At 39.9% G+C, this 15,284-nt stretch overlaps 2 protein-coding genes across 6 annotated transcripts in view; one reads left to right on the top strand and one right to left on the bottom strand.

The window, feature by feature from the left end:
* ACE2 (angiotensin I converting enzyme 2) overlaps positions 1 to 8,350 on the top strand; it is a 48,555-nt gene extending 40,205 nt beyond the window's left edge. Inside the window, exons 16-19 of one of the 2 annotated variants that reach the window (XM_032285964.1) lie at positions 942 to 1,058; positions 2,883 to 3,077; positions 7,376 to 7,524; positions 8,040 to 8,350. In XM_032285964.1, the coding sequence (XP_032141855.1) occupies positions 942 to 1,058; positions 2,883 to 3,077; positions 7,376 to 7,484 (421 nt within the window). In that variant the 3' untranslated portion in view covers positions 7,485 to 7,524; positions 8,040 to 8,350. Of the gene's footprint in view, positions 1 to 941; positions 1,059 to 2,882; positions 3,078 to 7,375 lie in introns of both variants that reach the window. The other variant, XM_032285963.1, reaches the window with a different exon arrangement.
* Positions 8,351 to 12,335: 3,985 nt separating this feature from the next.
* BMX (BMX non-receptor tyrosine kinase) overlaps positions 12,336 to 15,284 on the bottom strand; it is a 57,784-nt gene continuing 54,835 nt past the window's right edge. For 2 of the 4 annotated variants that reach the window (XM_032285954.1, XM_032285957.1), the window contains exon 19: positions 12,336 to 12,786. In XM_032285954.1, the coding sequence (XP_032141845.1) occupies positions 12,712 to 12,786 (75 nt within the window). In that variant the 3' untranslated portion in view covers positions 12,336 to 12,711. The remainder of the gene's footprint in view (positions 12,787 to 15,284) is intronic. The other 2 variants (XM_032285955.1, XM_032285956.1) reach the window with 2 other exon arrangements.

The following is a 15,284-nucleotide window of genomic DNA, read 5'->3' as shown; positions in this document are numbered from 1 at the left end:
TGTGTGTGTGTGTGTGTGTGTGTGTGTGTGTGTGTGTGTGTGTGTGTTGGGCAGGGGGAGTTCAATTTTAACCAAAATGGTCAGAAAAGACATCACTAATATTTGAACAAGTATATGAAGCAGGAGAGAGAGAGACACCGAGTAAGCCAGCAATGCAGACAATGGGGAAAATGTCTCAGGTGGGGGAAACAGCAGGTGCAGAACCTGAGGAAGGAATATCCTCGGCCTGTTGAAGGAACAGCAAGGAGGCCAGTGTGTCTAGAGCAAATTAGAAGATAAGTGGAGATGTGGCCAGGATGTTAGGCATGGGGGCAGGAGGGAAAGACAAAAGGTCATGTGGGTCCTGAAGGCCATTCTAAGGACTTTGGCTTCTATTCTGAGTTAGATGGGTAGTCACTCAAGGGCTATGAGCCACATGATCTACCTTATTTTGTGCTAGGACCACTTGACAGCTATGAGATCACAGTCTTGTCACATCATATGGTAGACCCCACTCATTACCTTCATCCATGGGTGCAACACGATGTTTTCTGCTGGGTAGGACCAGGTTGTGGGTGTAAGTCTCTGTGTGGTACTGAGCCATCTCTGCCCGTCACATTGTTTGCCACAATCCTGGGCCACCAATTATCCCTTGTTGATTCTCCTGCTGTTTTCAGTTTGAAATCTTTCTATCATTGAAAAAGTTGTGGGTTTTACACGAAGGCAGAACAAATAGTGTGAAGACTTGATATCACAGTTTTTATGTAGTTGATTTCATGTGCTTTGGGCAGCGTTAATATATTTTTTTTGACAATTACATCCTCCCATTGTTTGTTCTCCTCCATGCCTCTCTACCCTGTGATCCTCTCTCTAATCTCCTTTTCACCAGCAGGGGAGGTCTTCATTCTCTTTATTGTGTCCCCTGTGCCACAAGTGAAGATGTTTGTTTTGTTTCTCTACAGGGAGGAGGATGTGCGAGTCGCTGATTTGAAACCAAGAATCTCCTTTAATTTCTTTGTCACTGCACCTCAAAATGTGTCTGACATCATTCCTAGAATTGAAGTCGAAGAGGCCATCAGGTGATATTTTACTTTCATCTAGTGATGAGGGGGGTTACCAAATATAACAATAGCCAGTATTTTGTGTGTTTTTTTCCTCTGTGCCAAGCATTGTTCTGAGTCATTTACATGTGTTACCTCATGCTACAAATTCCATGTAATTTCAGAAGGATCCTGCAGCAAGGGAGTAATCTTGATTTGAATACCCCCAGATGTAGGCTCTTACAGAATGGAAGGAATACTATAGATTACATGTTATCAAGCAAGTTACCACTATGGGCAACTAGAGTTCAGTCCTGCTAGGAAATCTGGAAAGACTGTGTAGAATGTACACCTGAATTGTCCCATCAGAGGATTGAAGGAGCTGGGGTATTTACCAGTTTCTATCAGTCATTAGCTGAGAACTGCTTCCAGGTGGCATTAATTCCCCAGCATTTCAGCCCTGCAGGCAGGGCAGATCTTGTGTTCTGACAATGCTGTCAGGCAAAGTGAAGCAAGTGCTGGCTGAAGAAGGTCTGGCTAGAACTCATGGAAAATAGTAAGCACAGAAGCGACATGGACAGGTATTGCCATCATTTGCTCTAGGGACTTAGATGTAGGATTCGTTTAATTGCCTAAAGCCTGAAACAGGGTAGGCAAGCACAGGATTCCTTAGATATTGCTTGGCCTCTACGCTAGGTGAGGGACTTGCAATGAATGTTTAGAAGAAACAGTTTGTCCAATTTGCCTCAATTGTTTCCCACAACAGACAGCAGGAGTGAAGAATGGATCAACCTTGTAGTTTTCCTGTCATCATAAAAAGGCTTAATATACCTACTGCTTCTGGGCAGCTCACTAGGTGGCCCTCTCGAGCTGCATCAGAGTCCTGTTTATCTTTGGAGCAGATCTAAGACCTGCTGGGCAGGGTGTGCCTATAAAATCTGGCTTGGTTGGGGTGTATGACCCAACTGTGCCCAGAGACTCAGTTACTGCCTCCAAAAGCCTTAAGTCTGTCTTAGGGAAAACTTCTAGCTGAGATCTTTATGAAAAAGCTCAGCCATCCTGGATAACCAGCTGCAAACTACGGAGGACCTCAAATTCTGTTTCCAGGTTAACCCTTTTCAGGTCTTTTCAGGCTGAGGTCGCCAGGGGTTATCTGACTAATTCTGCGTTGACTTCTCTCCCTCTATGGTGGACTCTGACCTTCTGACCTGGGCTATATCCAAGGGTAGGAAGATGAGATGCCAGACACTTTGGTCTTTGATCCAGAATGTTCTCCATATCACTGTTTTTTTAATTTTTTTAAACAATCTTTGTCCTTTTGCCTCCATAAAAGTCAGCCATTTCCCATACCACTGCTGAAGAAATTGGCAAAGGTCCCTTTCTTATGTTCCTCTCCAGTGCTACCTTTGAATGCCAACACCTTTTATTTGGAAAATAGTATGATAGAGACTTGGGCATAGGACTTGATTCACTTGTATAATAGAAGAGGTGTATCCAATTATCTGTTCCCATTATTTGATATAAAGTCACTGTAGATATACTCTGACAAAAGGGAAATTCTTGCCAAATATGCTAACTTTGCCCTTAAACACAGTAGTCACAAATGAATAAATGCCAACCAAATTTTCCAGTGAAGCCATTGATAAACCTAATCTAGGTTGCAAGGCATGAAAGATGCATACTTGTCAAAAACTTGTCTCTTTAATTGGACCTTATTTACTTTGCTCTCATGATTTTAGGTGTATATTCTTATGATAAGCTCTGTTAAAACCTTTCAGGAACAATGATATAAAGAGTAAATAACTACACATGATTTTATTTTGTCTAAGTGGCCCCTTTGCTGTGTTTTGCTTTTGCAAATAGGATGTCCCGGAGCCGAATCAATGATGCTTTCCGTCTGAATGACAACAGCCTGGAGTTCCTGGGGATACAGCCAACGCTTGGACCTCCTTACCAGCCCCCCGTTACCATATGGCTGATTGTTTTTGGAGTCGTGATGGGAATGGTAGTGGTTGGCATTGTCATCCTGATCATCACTGGGATCAGAGATCGAAAGAAGTAAGTGGCCTTTCCTAGACTATCCGAAAACAGAAAGATTTAGAGAACAGTAACTGGAAAATTTTCAGTAAGTGGTAGATTGTATAGGCCAATTACTTAGTTGGACAATTTTGCACCTAAATACTCTGATGAATTTCCTAGCAATTTACTAGATGTCATCAGCAGTTCACCTTCCTAGCAAGCCCACACAGTAAGTATCTGGTCTGGGATTTATTACTTGCCCTAGTACACTCCATCCCAGCCACAGTGTCATTTCCCTCCTACAAAGAGGCACTGCAAACTCAGCAGCTATGGGTGGGCTCAGGGAATTGTTCTCACTGCTGAATCCTTTTAAGTCTAAAAGTGACCCTGTAGACTGGATTACTGATGGGTTTGAACTGTGAAATTCTTCAAGAATGGGCTCTGAGATTTCTTTAAAACTGCTCCTCTTGTTTTTTTTTTTTTTTGACAGTATCTTGCTCTGTCACCCAGGCTGGAGTGCAGTGGTGCAATGGTAGTTCACTGCAGTCTTGATCTCCCAGGCTCAAGTGATCGTACCACCTCAGTGTCCTGAGTAGCTGGGACTACAGGAGTATGCCACCACATCCAGCTAATTTTTGTATTTTTTGTGGAGACAGGGTTTCGTCATGTTGCTCAGGCTGTTCTTGAACTCCTGAGCTCAAGCAATCCGCCTGCCTCGGCCTCCCAGTGCTGGGACAGGCATGAGCCACCGTGGCCTGCCCAAACTGCTCCTCTTTACTCACCTTTATTTCTCATGAGGTAGCTCAGACTCTGTATCATTCTCTAAGTTCATGGTCAGGCATACTCCAATTTCTTCTTGAACTGAAGATCAAAGTTCATTGAGGATTTAAATTATTAGAGACCCGATTTCTAGTTTTCTTTGCTATTAGCTATTTGACCTTGAGAAATTGACTCTTGCTGGGCTTATGAAATGAAGGTTAATATTTTATAGTACCTAACAAAACTCTATGTATACCTCAGGTTATTTAAACATATTCTTGATTGAATCTCGATATGTGCTAGTCTGTTTTGCTCAATTTTCTTCACTATAGAGATTTTCTGTTCCCCAAAATAGCTTCATCTAAAAAACTAGGCATTGAATATGTAATACATTCATATGGTTAAAATGAAAAAATATAAAGGTGACCATGAAGAGTCTTCCTTATCACCTTTTGCCTCCAAGTTCTCCTCCCAAAGCCAACAAAAATTATCAGTTTCTTCAAGAGATATGCACATATACACACACATGTATATATAGTATTTTTTTCTTTTTTCTTGGATATATATATATATCCTTTTTAGTATACAAATATATGCTTTTTTAGTGTATATATGTGTGTGTGTGTGCATATATATATATATATATAATTTTTAAGTATACAAATGTTAGCAGGCTATAAACAATGTTCTGCATATTCTTTTGTTTTCCACTTAATGGTATTTAAAAGTTTTTTTAAATTATACTTTAGGTTCTGGGGTACATGTGCAGATCATTCAGGATTGTTGCATATGTATACACATGGCAATGTGGTTTGCTGTCTCCATCCCCCCGTCACCTACATCTGGCATTTCTCCCCATGTTATCCTTCCCTGACCTCCCCACCCCCACGCTACCCCCAACAGACCCAGTGTGTGATGCTCCCCTCCCTGTGTCCATGTGTTCTTATTGTTCATCACCCACCTATGAGTGAGAACATGTGGCGTTTGATTTTCTGTTCTTGTGTCAGTTTGCTGAGAATTATGGTTTTCAAATTCATCCATGTCCCTACAAAGGATACAAACTCAGCATTTTTTACGGATGCATAGTATTCCATGGTGTATATGTGCCACATTTTCCCTGTCCAGTCTATTGTCGATGGGCATTTGGGTTGGTTCCAAGTCTTTGCTATTGTAAACAGTGCTGCTATGAACATTCGTGTGCATGTATCTTTATAATAGAATGATTTATAATCCTTTGGTTATATATCCAGTAATGGGATCGCTGGGTCAAATGGAATTTCTATTTCTAGGTCCTTGAGGAATCGCCACACTGTCTTCCACAATGGTTGAACTAATTTACACTCCCACCAACAGTGTAGAAGTGTTCCTATTTCTCCACATCCTCTCCAGCATCTGCTGTCTCCAGATTTTTTAATGATCGCCATTCTAACTGGCATGAGGTGGTATCTCAGTGTGGTTTTGATTTGCATTTCTCTAATAATCAGTGACGATGAGCATTTTTTCATATGTTTGTTGGCCTCATATATGTCTTCTTTTGAAAAGTGTCTGTTCATATCCTTCTCCCACTTTTGGATGGGTTTTTTTTTTTCTTGTAAATCTGTTTTAGTTCTTTGTAGATTCTGGATATTAGCCCTTTGTCAGATGAGTAGACTGCAAAAAATTTTTCCCATTCTGTTGGTTGCCTGTTCACTCTAATGATTGTTTATTTTGCTGTACAGAAGCTCTGGAGTTTAATTAGATCCCATTTGTCTCTTTTGGCTTTTGTTGCCATTGCTTTTGGTGTTTTAGCCATGAAGTCCTTGCCTATGCCTATGTCCTGAATGGTTTTGCCTAGGTTTTCTTCTAGGGTTTTTATGGTGTTAGGTCTTATGTTTAAGTCTTTATTCCATCTGGAGTTAATTTTAGTGTAAGGTGTCAGGAAGAGATCCAGTTTCTGCTTTCTGCACATGGCTAGCCAGTTTTCCCCACACCATTTATTAAACAGGGAATCCTTTCCCCCTTGCTTGTTTTTGTCAGGTTTGTCAAAGATTGGATGGTTGTAGATGTGTGGTATTGCCTCCAGGCATCTGTTCTGTTCCATTGGTTTATATCTCTCTTTTGGTACCAATACCATGCTGTTTTGATTACTGTAGCCTTATAGTATAGTTTGAAATCAGGTAGCTTGTTGCCTCTGGCTTTGTTCTTTTTGCTTAGGATTGTCTTGGCTATGTGGACTCTCCTTTGGTTCCATATGAAGTTTAAGGTGGTTTTTTCGAGTTCTGTGAAGAAAGTCATTGGTAGCTTGATGGGGTTAGCATTGAATCCATAAATTACTTTGGGTAGTATGGCCATTTTCACCATATTGATTCTTCCTAACCATGAACATGGAATGTTTCTCCATCTGTTTGTGTCCTCTCTTATTTCCTTGAGCAGTGGTTTGTAGTTCTCCTTGAAGAGGTCCTTAAATTTTTATTTTTATTTTTTTTATTTTTTTATTTTTTGAGATGGAGTTTCGCTCTTGTTACCCAGGCTGGAGTGCAATGGCGCGATCTCGGCTCACTGCAACCTCCGCCTCCTGGGTTCAGGCAATTCTCCTGCCTCAGCCTCCTGAGTAGCTGGGATTACAGGCACGTGCCACCATGCCCAGCTAATTTTTTGTAGTTTTTAGTAGAGATGGGGTTTCACCATGTTGACCAGGATGGTCTCGATCTCTTGACCTTGTGATCCACCCGCCTCGGCCTCCCAAAGTGCTGGGATTACAGGCTTGAGCCACCGCGCCTGGCCAAATTTTTATTTATATAGATGTGAGCCACCACACCCAGCCCACTTGATGTGTTTTAGAGATCATTACACATTAGTTGCACAAAGAACTTTTCCTTTTTTCTGGCAATATAATTTCCCACTTCACACATGGATTGTAATTTTGTTAACCAGATGTCTATCGATGAACTTTTTCTTTCCTTTTCTCTTTTTTTTTTTTTTTTGAGACAGAGTTGCACTCTGTCACCCAGGCTGGAGTGCAGTGGCATGATCTCGGCTCACTGCAACTCCCGCCTCCTGGGTTCAAGCAATTCTCCTGCCTCAGCCTCCCGAGTAGCTGGGATTACAGGCACCTGTCACTACGCCGAGCTAATTTTTGTATTTTTAGTAGAGATGGGGTTTTACCATCTTGGCCAGGCTGGTCTTGAACTCCTAATCTCGTGATCCACCCACCTCGGCCTCCTAAAGTGCTGGGATGACAGGCATGAGCCACCGCCCCTGGCCTGGTGAACTTTTATGTTTCCAATATTTGTGTTTATTAAAAAATTGTGATGGCTTAATATAGTTAATTTCCTGTGTGTGCCAATATATCTATAAGGTGAATCCTAGCAGTGGGTAAGCTGGATCAAAGCATATGTGTAATTGCTAATTTTGATAAATATTGCCAAATTGCCCTCAATAGTGGCTATACGAATTTATACTCACATCAACAACTTATGAAACTTCCTATTCCCCCTCTCCAGCCTCCTTAACACAGACTGCCCTCAAACTTTTTGATCTTCATCAATACAATTGATTTTAACGTCACTATATTAAGGTGACCTTGCTCTATTTAACAGGAAAAATGAAGCAAGAAGTGAAGAAAATCCTTATGCTTCCATTGATATTGGTAAAGGAGAAGATAATCCAGGATTCCAAAACAGTGATGAAGTTCAGACCTCCTTTTAGAAAAATTGATGTTTTTCTTCTTGAGGTGATTTTGTTGTGTGTAAATGTTAATTTCATGGTATAGAAAATATGAGATGATAAAGATGTCATTAAATGTCAAAACTATGACTCTGTTCAGAAAAAAATTGTCCAAAGACAACACAGCCAAGGAGAGAGCATCTTCATTGACATGGTTTTCAGTATGCATTTCTGTCTCTGGATTTGACCTCTCTTTTGTTTGCTAATAAGGATTTTATATTAAAGTATAATAGGGAAGGTGTGGGTTTGGTCTCACAGGCTGTTCAGGGATAATCTAAATGTAAATGTCTGTTGAATTTCTGAAGTTGAAAACAAGGATCTATTATGGGAGCAAGTGTTGGGCCTTGTATGGAATATGGTTGGATCACTTGTAAGGGCAGTGCCTGGGTACGGCTGCAAGGATTGAGAATGGCATGCAGTAGTTCACTTTCATTTAATCCATTGTGAAGGATGACATGCTTTCTTCACATTAACTTAATCTAAGTACTATGGTGATTTGCCTACAGTGATGTTTGGAATGGATCATGCTTTCTTCAGGGTGACAGGTCTAAAGAAGAGAGAAGAATCCAGGGAACAGGTAGAGGACATTGCTTTTGCACTTCCAAGCTGCTTGATCAACATCTCTCTGACAACACAAAACCAGCACCAGGGGCCTCCGTGAACTCCCGGGGCAAGCCTGATAGAAACTCATTTCCACTGTTCCCTAACTGTGGAGAAAATGGAAATTCTAACTGTACATTCACCCTCTGAAGTGGGTACCCAGTCTCTTAAATCTTGTATTTGCTCACAGTGTTTCAGTAGTGCTAGGCATAAAGCAGACACTCAATAAATACTAGATTTATATGCTCCTTATGCTTACCTATGTTCTGGGGCTTCTTTACATTTTGTCTGCTTTTCACTTCTATGAACAAAGCTACCATCTGAGTGTCTGGGGCTTCTGACTGCCCAAATGTCTCGGGATATATTGCAAATTCTCAAATTGCTTTATTGTAAAAAGTGATTGTAAAATTAGTCCCAATAAGTTGTGTACAGTGTATATACCATCAGGTTAGGAGCCAAACCTGATGCTGCTTTTATATTTCTCACAGTCCCTACCCCAGTGTGAGCACATTTCCTACATACCTAAAGATTGATTAAAACTACATTAAATAGATTAACGTATCTGAACTCTACCCATTAACTCATTCTATGTGGTGACTAGCATAATGTTAGACTGACTTTGTACTTAATAAATTGTATATGGTAATGGTGGATCAATTAGCCAAGTCAGGAGAGCATGACTTTCATAATCTATAAAATGGCCTCAAAATAAGGGCCACTTGAGGATCTTTGATGTCTTAATTATCTGATACCCAGGTAGCAGAGATAGGGTTCTTTATTTTATGAGATCCAATCAACATTTCGCATCACTGTCTGCATCATCTTGCCATTCATTGGGCCCACAGCTTGGGGCAACATACAATATAATTTGCTCCTTGGCTAAGCAACCATTTTATAGACAGTTTTTTCTTTTATCTTGCCTATGTCCCATCTTCTCTAATATATTGAAAATCTTCTGTCAAGCTACTGCTATCTAAACATCCTTTGCAGTGGCTGCATGGTCTTTATGAAGTTCTCAGTCCTTGTCTTGGTTCAGCATAGTGCAAGAGTAATTTCTGCAGGAACCAATTTCATCATCTAACACCTTCAAATGAGCCTCCCCTGATATGGCAAAAAGGGCCCATGTGCATGTGACATGGTGTCCAGCTGTAACACAGAAAGAAAAACCTGCTTATTTTTGGAGTTTTCTCCAGAACAGTCCTCACTGCGCCTACCAGGTAAAGCTTGTAGTTCTTCTCCTGGGTAGCGGCATCCTCTGAAAGGTTGGAGACTCTACAAAGAGGGACTTGTACCTGGGCCTAGGATGGAAGTTGGCAAACAATGGGCCATGGGCCAAATCCTGCCCATCACCACCTTTTTTTTTTTTTTTTGAGATGGAGTCGTGCTCTGTCTTGAGATGGAGTCTTGCTCTGTCACCCAGGCTGGAGTGCAGTGGCACAATCTCGGCTCACTACAACCTCCACCTCCTGGGTTCAGGTGATTCTCCTGCCTCAGCCTCCTGAGTAGCTGGGACTATAGGTCTGCACCACCACGCCCTGCTAATTTTTTATATTTTTTAGTAGAGATGGGATTTCACCATGTTGGCCAGGCTGGTCTGAAACTCCTTACCTCAGGTGATCCGCCTGCCTCAGCCTCCCAAAGTGCTAGGATTGCAGGCATGAGTCACTGTGCTCGGCCACTCCACCACCTGTTTTTGTCTAGCCTGTGAACTAAGAATGATTTTTACATTTTTATTGGAATTAGAAAAGATTTCATGATAAATGAAAATGATATGAAATTCAAATTTCAGTGTCCATAGATAAAGTTTTATTGGAACCCAGCCACACCCATTCATTTTCATATTGTCTAGGGCTGCTTTCATGCTACAGAGCAGAGCTGAGTAGTTGAAGTAGAGACAGCATGGCCCACAAAGCCATTTACTGCCAAACCCTGGGCTATAAGGAAGCAAGGATTCAATGAAATTGCAAATACAAAAAGGCCATTGTGGAGCTCACAGCCAGAGAAACATAGTGATCAGGCCAGAAAGGGCAGGTGCTAGCTTCCTCTTCTGTGATGTCTCTCAATGAACTATTCTTCCTCATTTGAAATCCTCCTTGCTCCACATTTAGGTAAAGATGGGGACTTAGATCCAATCTCTCTTCCTCATAAACCCACTCCCAAGACAGAGTAAAAAACTGAGAAACTCAACTTGCTAAATCTACTGTGTTGGTATCTTAATGAACTCAGGTAGATATCAGGCAAATTTTGCCAGACCCTCTTGACTTTGTGTTTGACTTCTGGCAGGTCAGAAAATACTCAGCAAGACTGCAGAGCATTTGTTGGATTTTACCTAGCAAGTGATTTATCTGAACTTGCTCTGCAGCCTTCCCTTTGGGAAAGTTTCTTACCACATTGTCTGCCTCTTTCATCACTGCCAAAAGAGTATAGGCAGAGTCTTTGCTTAAGAAAAAACAATAAATTCTGTAAATCACCACTAAACACAGTTATATAGCATTAAAAAAAAATCATTACATGGGTGGGCACCATGGCTCATGCCTGTAATCCCAACACTTTGGGAGGCCGAGTTGGGCAGATCACAAGGTCAGGAGTTCGAGACCAGCCTGACCAACATGGTGAAACCCTGTCTCTACTAAAAATACAAAAATTAGCTGGGTGTGGTGGTAGGCGTCTATAGTCCCAGGTACTCAGGAGGCCGAGGCAGGAGAATCACTGGAACCCTGGAGGCAGAGGTTGCACTGAGCTAAGGTTGCGCCACAGCACTCCAACCTGGGCGACAGAGCAAGACTCCATCTCAAAAAAAACAAAGAAAAGAAATACTATGAATAGTGTTCTTTTACTTGGCTCCTCCTAGCAACACTGGACTTGTTTTCTGATAAACCTCTAGCGGTACATTAAGTTATTGCCTGACTTGATTTTTGCAGCTGGGCTTTGGCTTCTTTTCATAGTAAACAATTCTGTATTGTTTGAATTTTTGCAACAAGTGTGTATTTTGTTATAAAGAGGATTTGTTGAAACGGTAAATATACAAAAAGAAGAAGAAGAAAGGAAAAAATCTTCAAGAGGGAGACCAGAAAGACCCAGCTTGTGCATGAGCTCATCCTCTGAGTGGGGTTCAGGAAAAGCTGGCACCCCCCTCGGACTCTGGGTCCATTGAGAAAGAGAGTTTGGGTCACCTGTTCTTTCTTTTCTCTTGGGTAGGAAAGAACCTAGCATACAGTCAACACTGAAAAAAAACACCACACTACAAAAAATATACAAATGCCCTGTGATTATTTTGAGTTACAGTTCATTGTAAACTGAGATTTGTGTACCTCCGTAAAAAATAGAAGACTGTTAACAAGTGTCAATTATCTGTTAAAATGAAGGAATTATTAATGAAATGTCAAGAAACAAATAAGCAAGAGGGAGTGCATTGAAACTAGCTGGTGGCTGAAGGATAGAGTGGGATGAGAGAGGGTATGAATGTCTCTGAGAGGAGATGATTGACTGATCTCTGGAAAATAGCAGCATGGTTTAATTGGGGTGTCTCTTCATTGTAATGGTGCCCTCTACAGAATCTCTGTCTCTCCCTTCTTGACATTATAGAAAGACAATGGAATACTCAGAAAGAGGTTAAAAACCTATGGGTTCAATAGCAGGCCGTGAGGAAGGGCATTCCCAGGTACAGTTTTAAAGCTGAAATACTATGTAATAGGCATGAGAAGCTAAAATAATACTTCTGCATTTTTGTGTTAAGATAGCAGACTGAAATACACCTTCAGTTATCAAACTAGCTAGAAGCCCCAGATCCCCAAACTCAAGGATTTAAGATGATTAGAAAGCAATAATTAATTCTAAAAATTGTACCTTAGTATCTTAAAAATTTGCTTTATGTGAAACATATTTAATATATTATTTATTAATATTATTTAACTTTAGTTTTATATTTTATACATGACATACAAAGTCATTGTACTAATCTGGATATTAGATGAGAATTGTGCCATTTAGATTGAATAATGGACCACCTAATGATACCCCACCATGTAATGAGGTCCCCTAGGACAGTTCAGAACAACTGCTTCAGTAACGTATGGGAGTTTGCTAACAATACAAATTCACAGGCTGTACCCAGACCTCCTCCGCCAGGTTTTATGGAGGTGGTTTCTAGGAATCTGTTTTCATAAACTCTACATTTGATTATCATGCATACTAAAGTTTGAGAACATTGAAATATGAAGGCAGATATCCACATTTCTGTACTTGGTAGTATATTTAATTCTTGTGACGGTGACAATATAAAGAAAAGAATGAATGTCCAATAAGTAATTTTTCAATTCTGCTCAGTTTTTACACATGAATACAGTCTCTATATTGCAATCTGAAAATGTGCTTCTGCTATAGGCTGGAAAGTGTTATATCAGGAGCAGCATCAACAAAATTACTAACTTGATCTAAATTTCAAGGAAATCTTTTGTTTCCTGCCTTGTTCATTTCTAAATAATAGACAATAGAGAGAACACCATTAAAAACTAGCTAAATTACACTATGCTTTGCTACTTCCCTTAAAATGAATGAAAATGGTGGCCAACATCTATATTCATTCTTATCAGCACTCCTAATATCTTCTTCAAGGCTTGTCTTTTTCCCGAAGTGGTTCAATGAAAGACAGGAGTTGCTGAAATGTGGGACGCTTTTCTGGAAGCTAAACAAAAACAACAAAAAACCCAATGTTTTAGATGGTGAAAGTTATGATCTAAGATAAAATATATAAAATATTTATACCTAAGTCCTAAAGATAGCAACTTTTAAAATGTGAAAACACAACAGACATTTCAACTGAGGTCAGAAGCAAGGCAAGGATGCCCACTATAACAACCACTCTTAACATTATGTTCAATGTGTCAACCAATGCCATCAGAAGGCGAAAACAATTAGAGCCCCAATAACTTCTTTATTTGCAGGGATTTTAGTGTATACCTGGAAAATCTAAGAGTATCAATGTTAGAACCAACTTAAAGAATAAAGGAATTCACCAGGAGAGCAGGATATAAAATTAACATACAAAATCAATAGCCTTCACATATACCTACAGTAACCAGTTAGAAGATATCATGGAAGAGAAAACCCCATTTATAAGAGCAACACCACCACCAAAAAAAACCCACTAAAAAAAGTCTCCCCCTTTAAAATGAGGACGACTTTAAAACACTGCTAAAAAACATAAATGTAGACTTGACTATATAAAAAAGCATTCCAGGTTAGGCACAGTGGCTCACGCCTGTAATCCCATCACTTTGGCAGGCTAAGGTAGGCGGGTCACTTGAGGCCAGGAGTTCAAGACCAGCCTGACCAACATGGCAAAACCCTGTCTCTACTAAAAGTACAAAACTTAGCCATCTGTGATTGTGCACAACTGTAGTCCAAGCTACGTGGGAGGCTGGGACATTAAAATCACTTAAGCCTGGAAGGCGGAGGTTGTAGTAAGCCTAGATTGTATCACTGCACTCTGGCCTGTGTGATAGAGTGCGACTCTGTCTTCAATTGTTTTTTAAAAAGCCTCTCTCATTCTACACTAGGACAGGTCAGTATCATAAAGATGTCAAATTTCCCAACTTAAAATATAAATTAAATACAATCTCCCCCCAAATATGAATGAGTTTCTTTCAAGCTAACCAAGTTGATTATTTATGGAATTAAATAATATGTAAAAATGGCTAAGAAATTATAAAGTAAGGTGAGCAATGAGGGGTGCTAGCCTACCTAGTATTCAAACATATCATAAAGCCTCAATTCTCATAAAGAATCAGAGCAGTGTGGTGCTAGCACATAAACAAAGAGACCAAAGAACAGAAGAGGAAGTCTCCAAATAGATTCAAGTACATATGGAAATTTAGTATAATATTAGGGTGGCATTTTACCACCATTAAGGTGGTATCTCATTCCTGGTAATAAGATATTCTTTTAATAAATAGGGCTGTTTATTTTGTGACTTTCCCAAACCATAAAAAGACTGAAAGAACATTCACAATTTTCATTAGATTTTGATTCATCCTTCTGGTATTTCTGTAAACAGAATAGTCAGAATAAACAAATAAACAGAATAGTCCCATAAAAATTTATCTTTGCAGCCATATTTAATACCACATACTATAACAAACACAAACTAGATCAGAAACATAAATGGAACATAATGCAATCATAAAAGTACTAGAGGAAAATCTGGTCAAAAGTCATTACAATTTGGGCATGAGAAAGCTTATCTATGACAATTTCCTGAAGCAATAAAAATAAACATTGACATATTGAACTACATTAAGAAAAACTTTTGCATGGTCAAAAAAAAGCCCACCCACCCTCAATCAAATAAAGTTGATAACTTAGATAAAGTATTACTCTCCTTAATTTGTAGAGATCTTTAAAATCTGATAGAAAAAAGACATGACAGTTCAGAAATATACAAAATGATCCTTAAAAACATGAAAAGGAGCTCAACCTAATAATTATATATATATATATATATATAGACTGCATTAAGATGCCATTAGGTTTTCACTTGTCAGATTGGCAAGAATTATTCAAAAGCTTGACAGTGCACTCCATTGGTGAGGTTTTAAGAAAACAGGTACCCTCTTACGTTGCTAGTGAGGCAACAACTATGGAGAGGAGTTCATATGCTACTTTTTCTTTGTAAGAGAGAAAGGGAAACAAGAAAACACACATCTATACACATGCTTGTTTTTGCATACAGAAATATCAGAAGGATGAATCAAAATCTAGTGAAAATTGTGAATGTTCTTTCAATCTCTTTACGGATTGGGAAAGTCACAAAATAAAATCTAAAAAAGAAGGGAAAACCCAAATCTATAAGCTCTGCTTATTAGATGAAGATGCTTTAACTGGATATTGTTGTCTCTGAGCAAACCTCTCTTCACAGATTCTGCCACAATTCACATGCTTTTATGGACCAACTGTGAGAAGAAGGCAGTTCCTCCCAACTCAGGGACCCTGTCCATCCTATGGTGCAGTCATATTCCCAGAAGCTAGAGTAGAGAGGGCCAGGGAGGTTCTGGACTTCAACTGAAAAACCCTTGTCTGCTCTTCTTCATCTGACAGGTGACAGCAGTAAGTCAGCCTAGTTGTAGGCAGTGACCAACTCTACCCAGACCCAGTCTGACCCTCTAGGGCTGCCTGAGAATCTTA

Source organism: Sapajus apella, unplaced genomic scaffold (assembly GCF_009761245.1).
Source record: "Sapajus apella isolate SASKATOON/1434 unplaced genomic scaffold, GSC_monkey_1.0 scaffold17, whole genome shotgun sequence".
Taxonomy (NCBI): Eukaryota; Metazoa; Chordata; class Mammalia; order Primates; family Cebidae; genus Sapajus; species Sapajus apella.
Note: the sequence above shows the minus strand (reverse complement) of the source record. Positions and strands in the feature narration are given on the sequence as shown.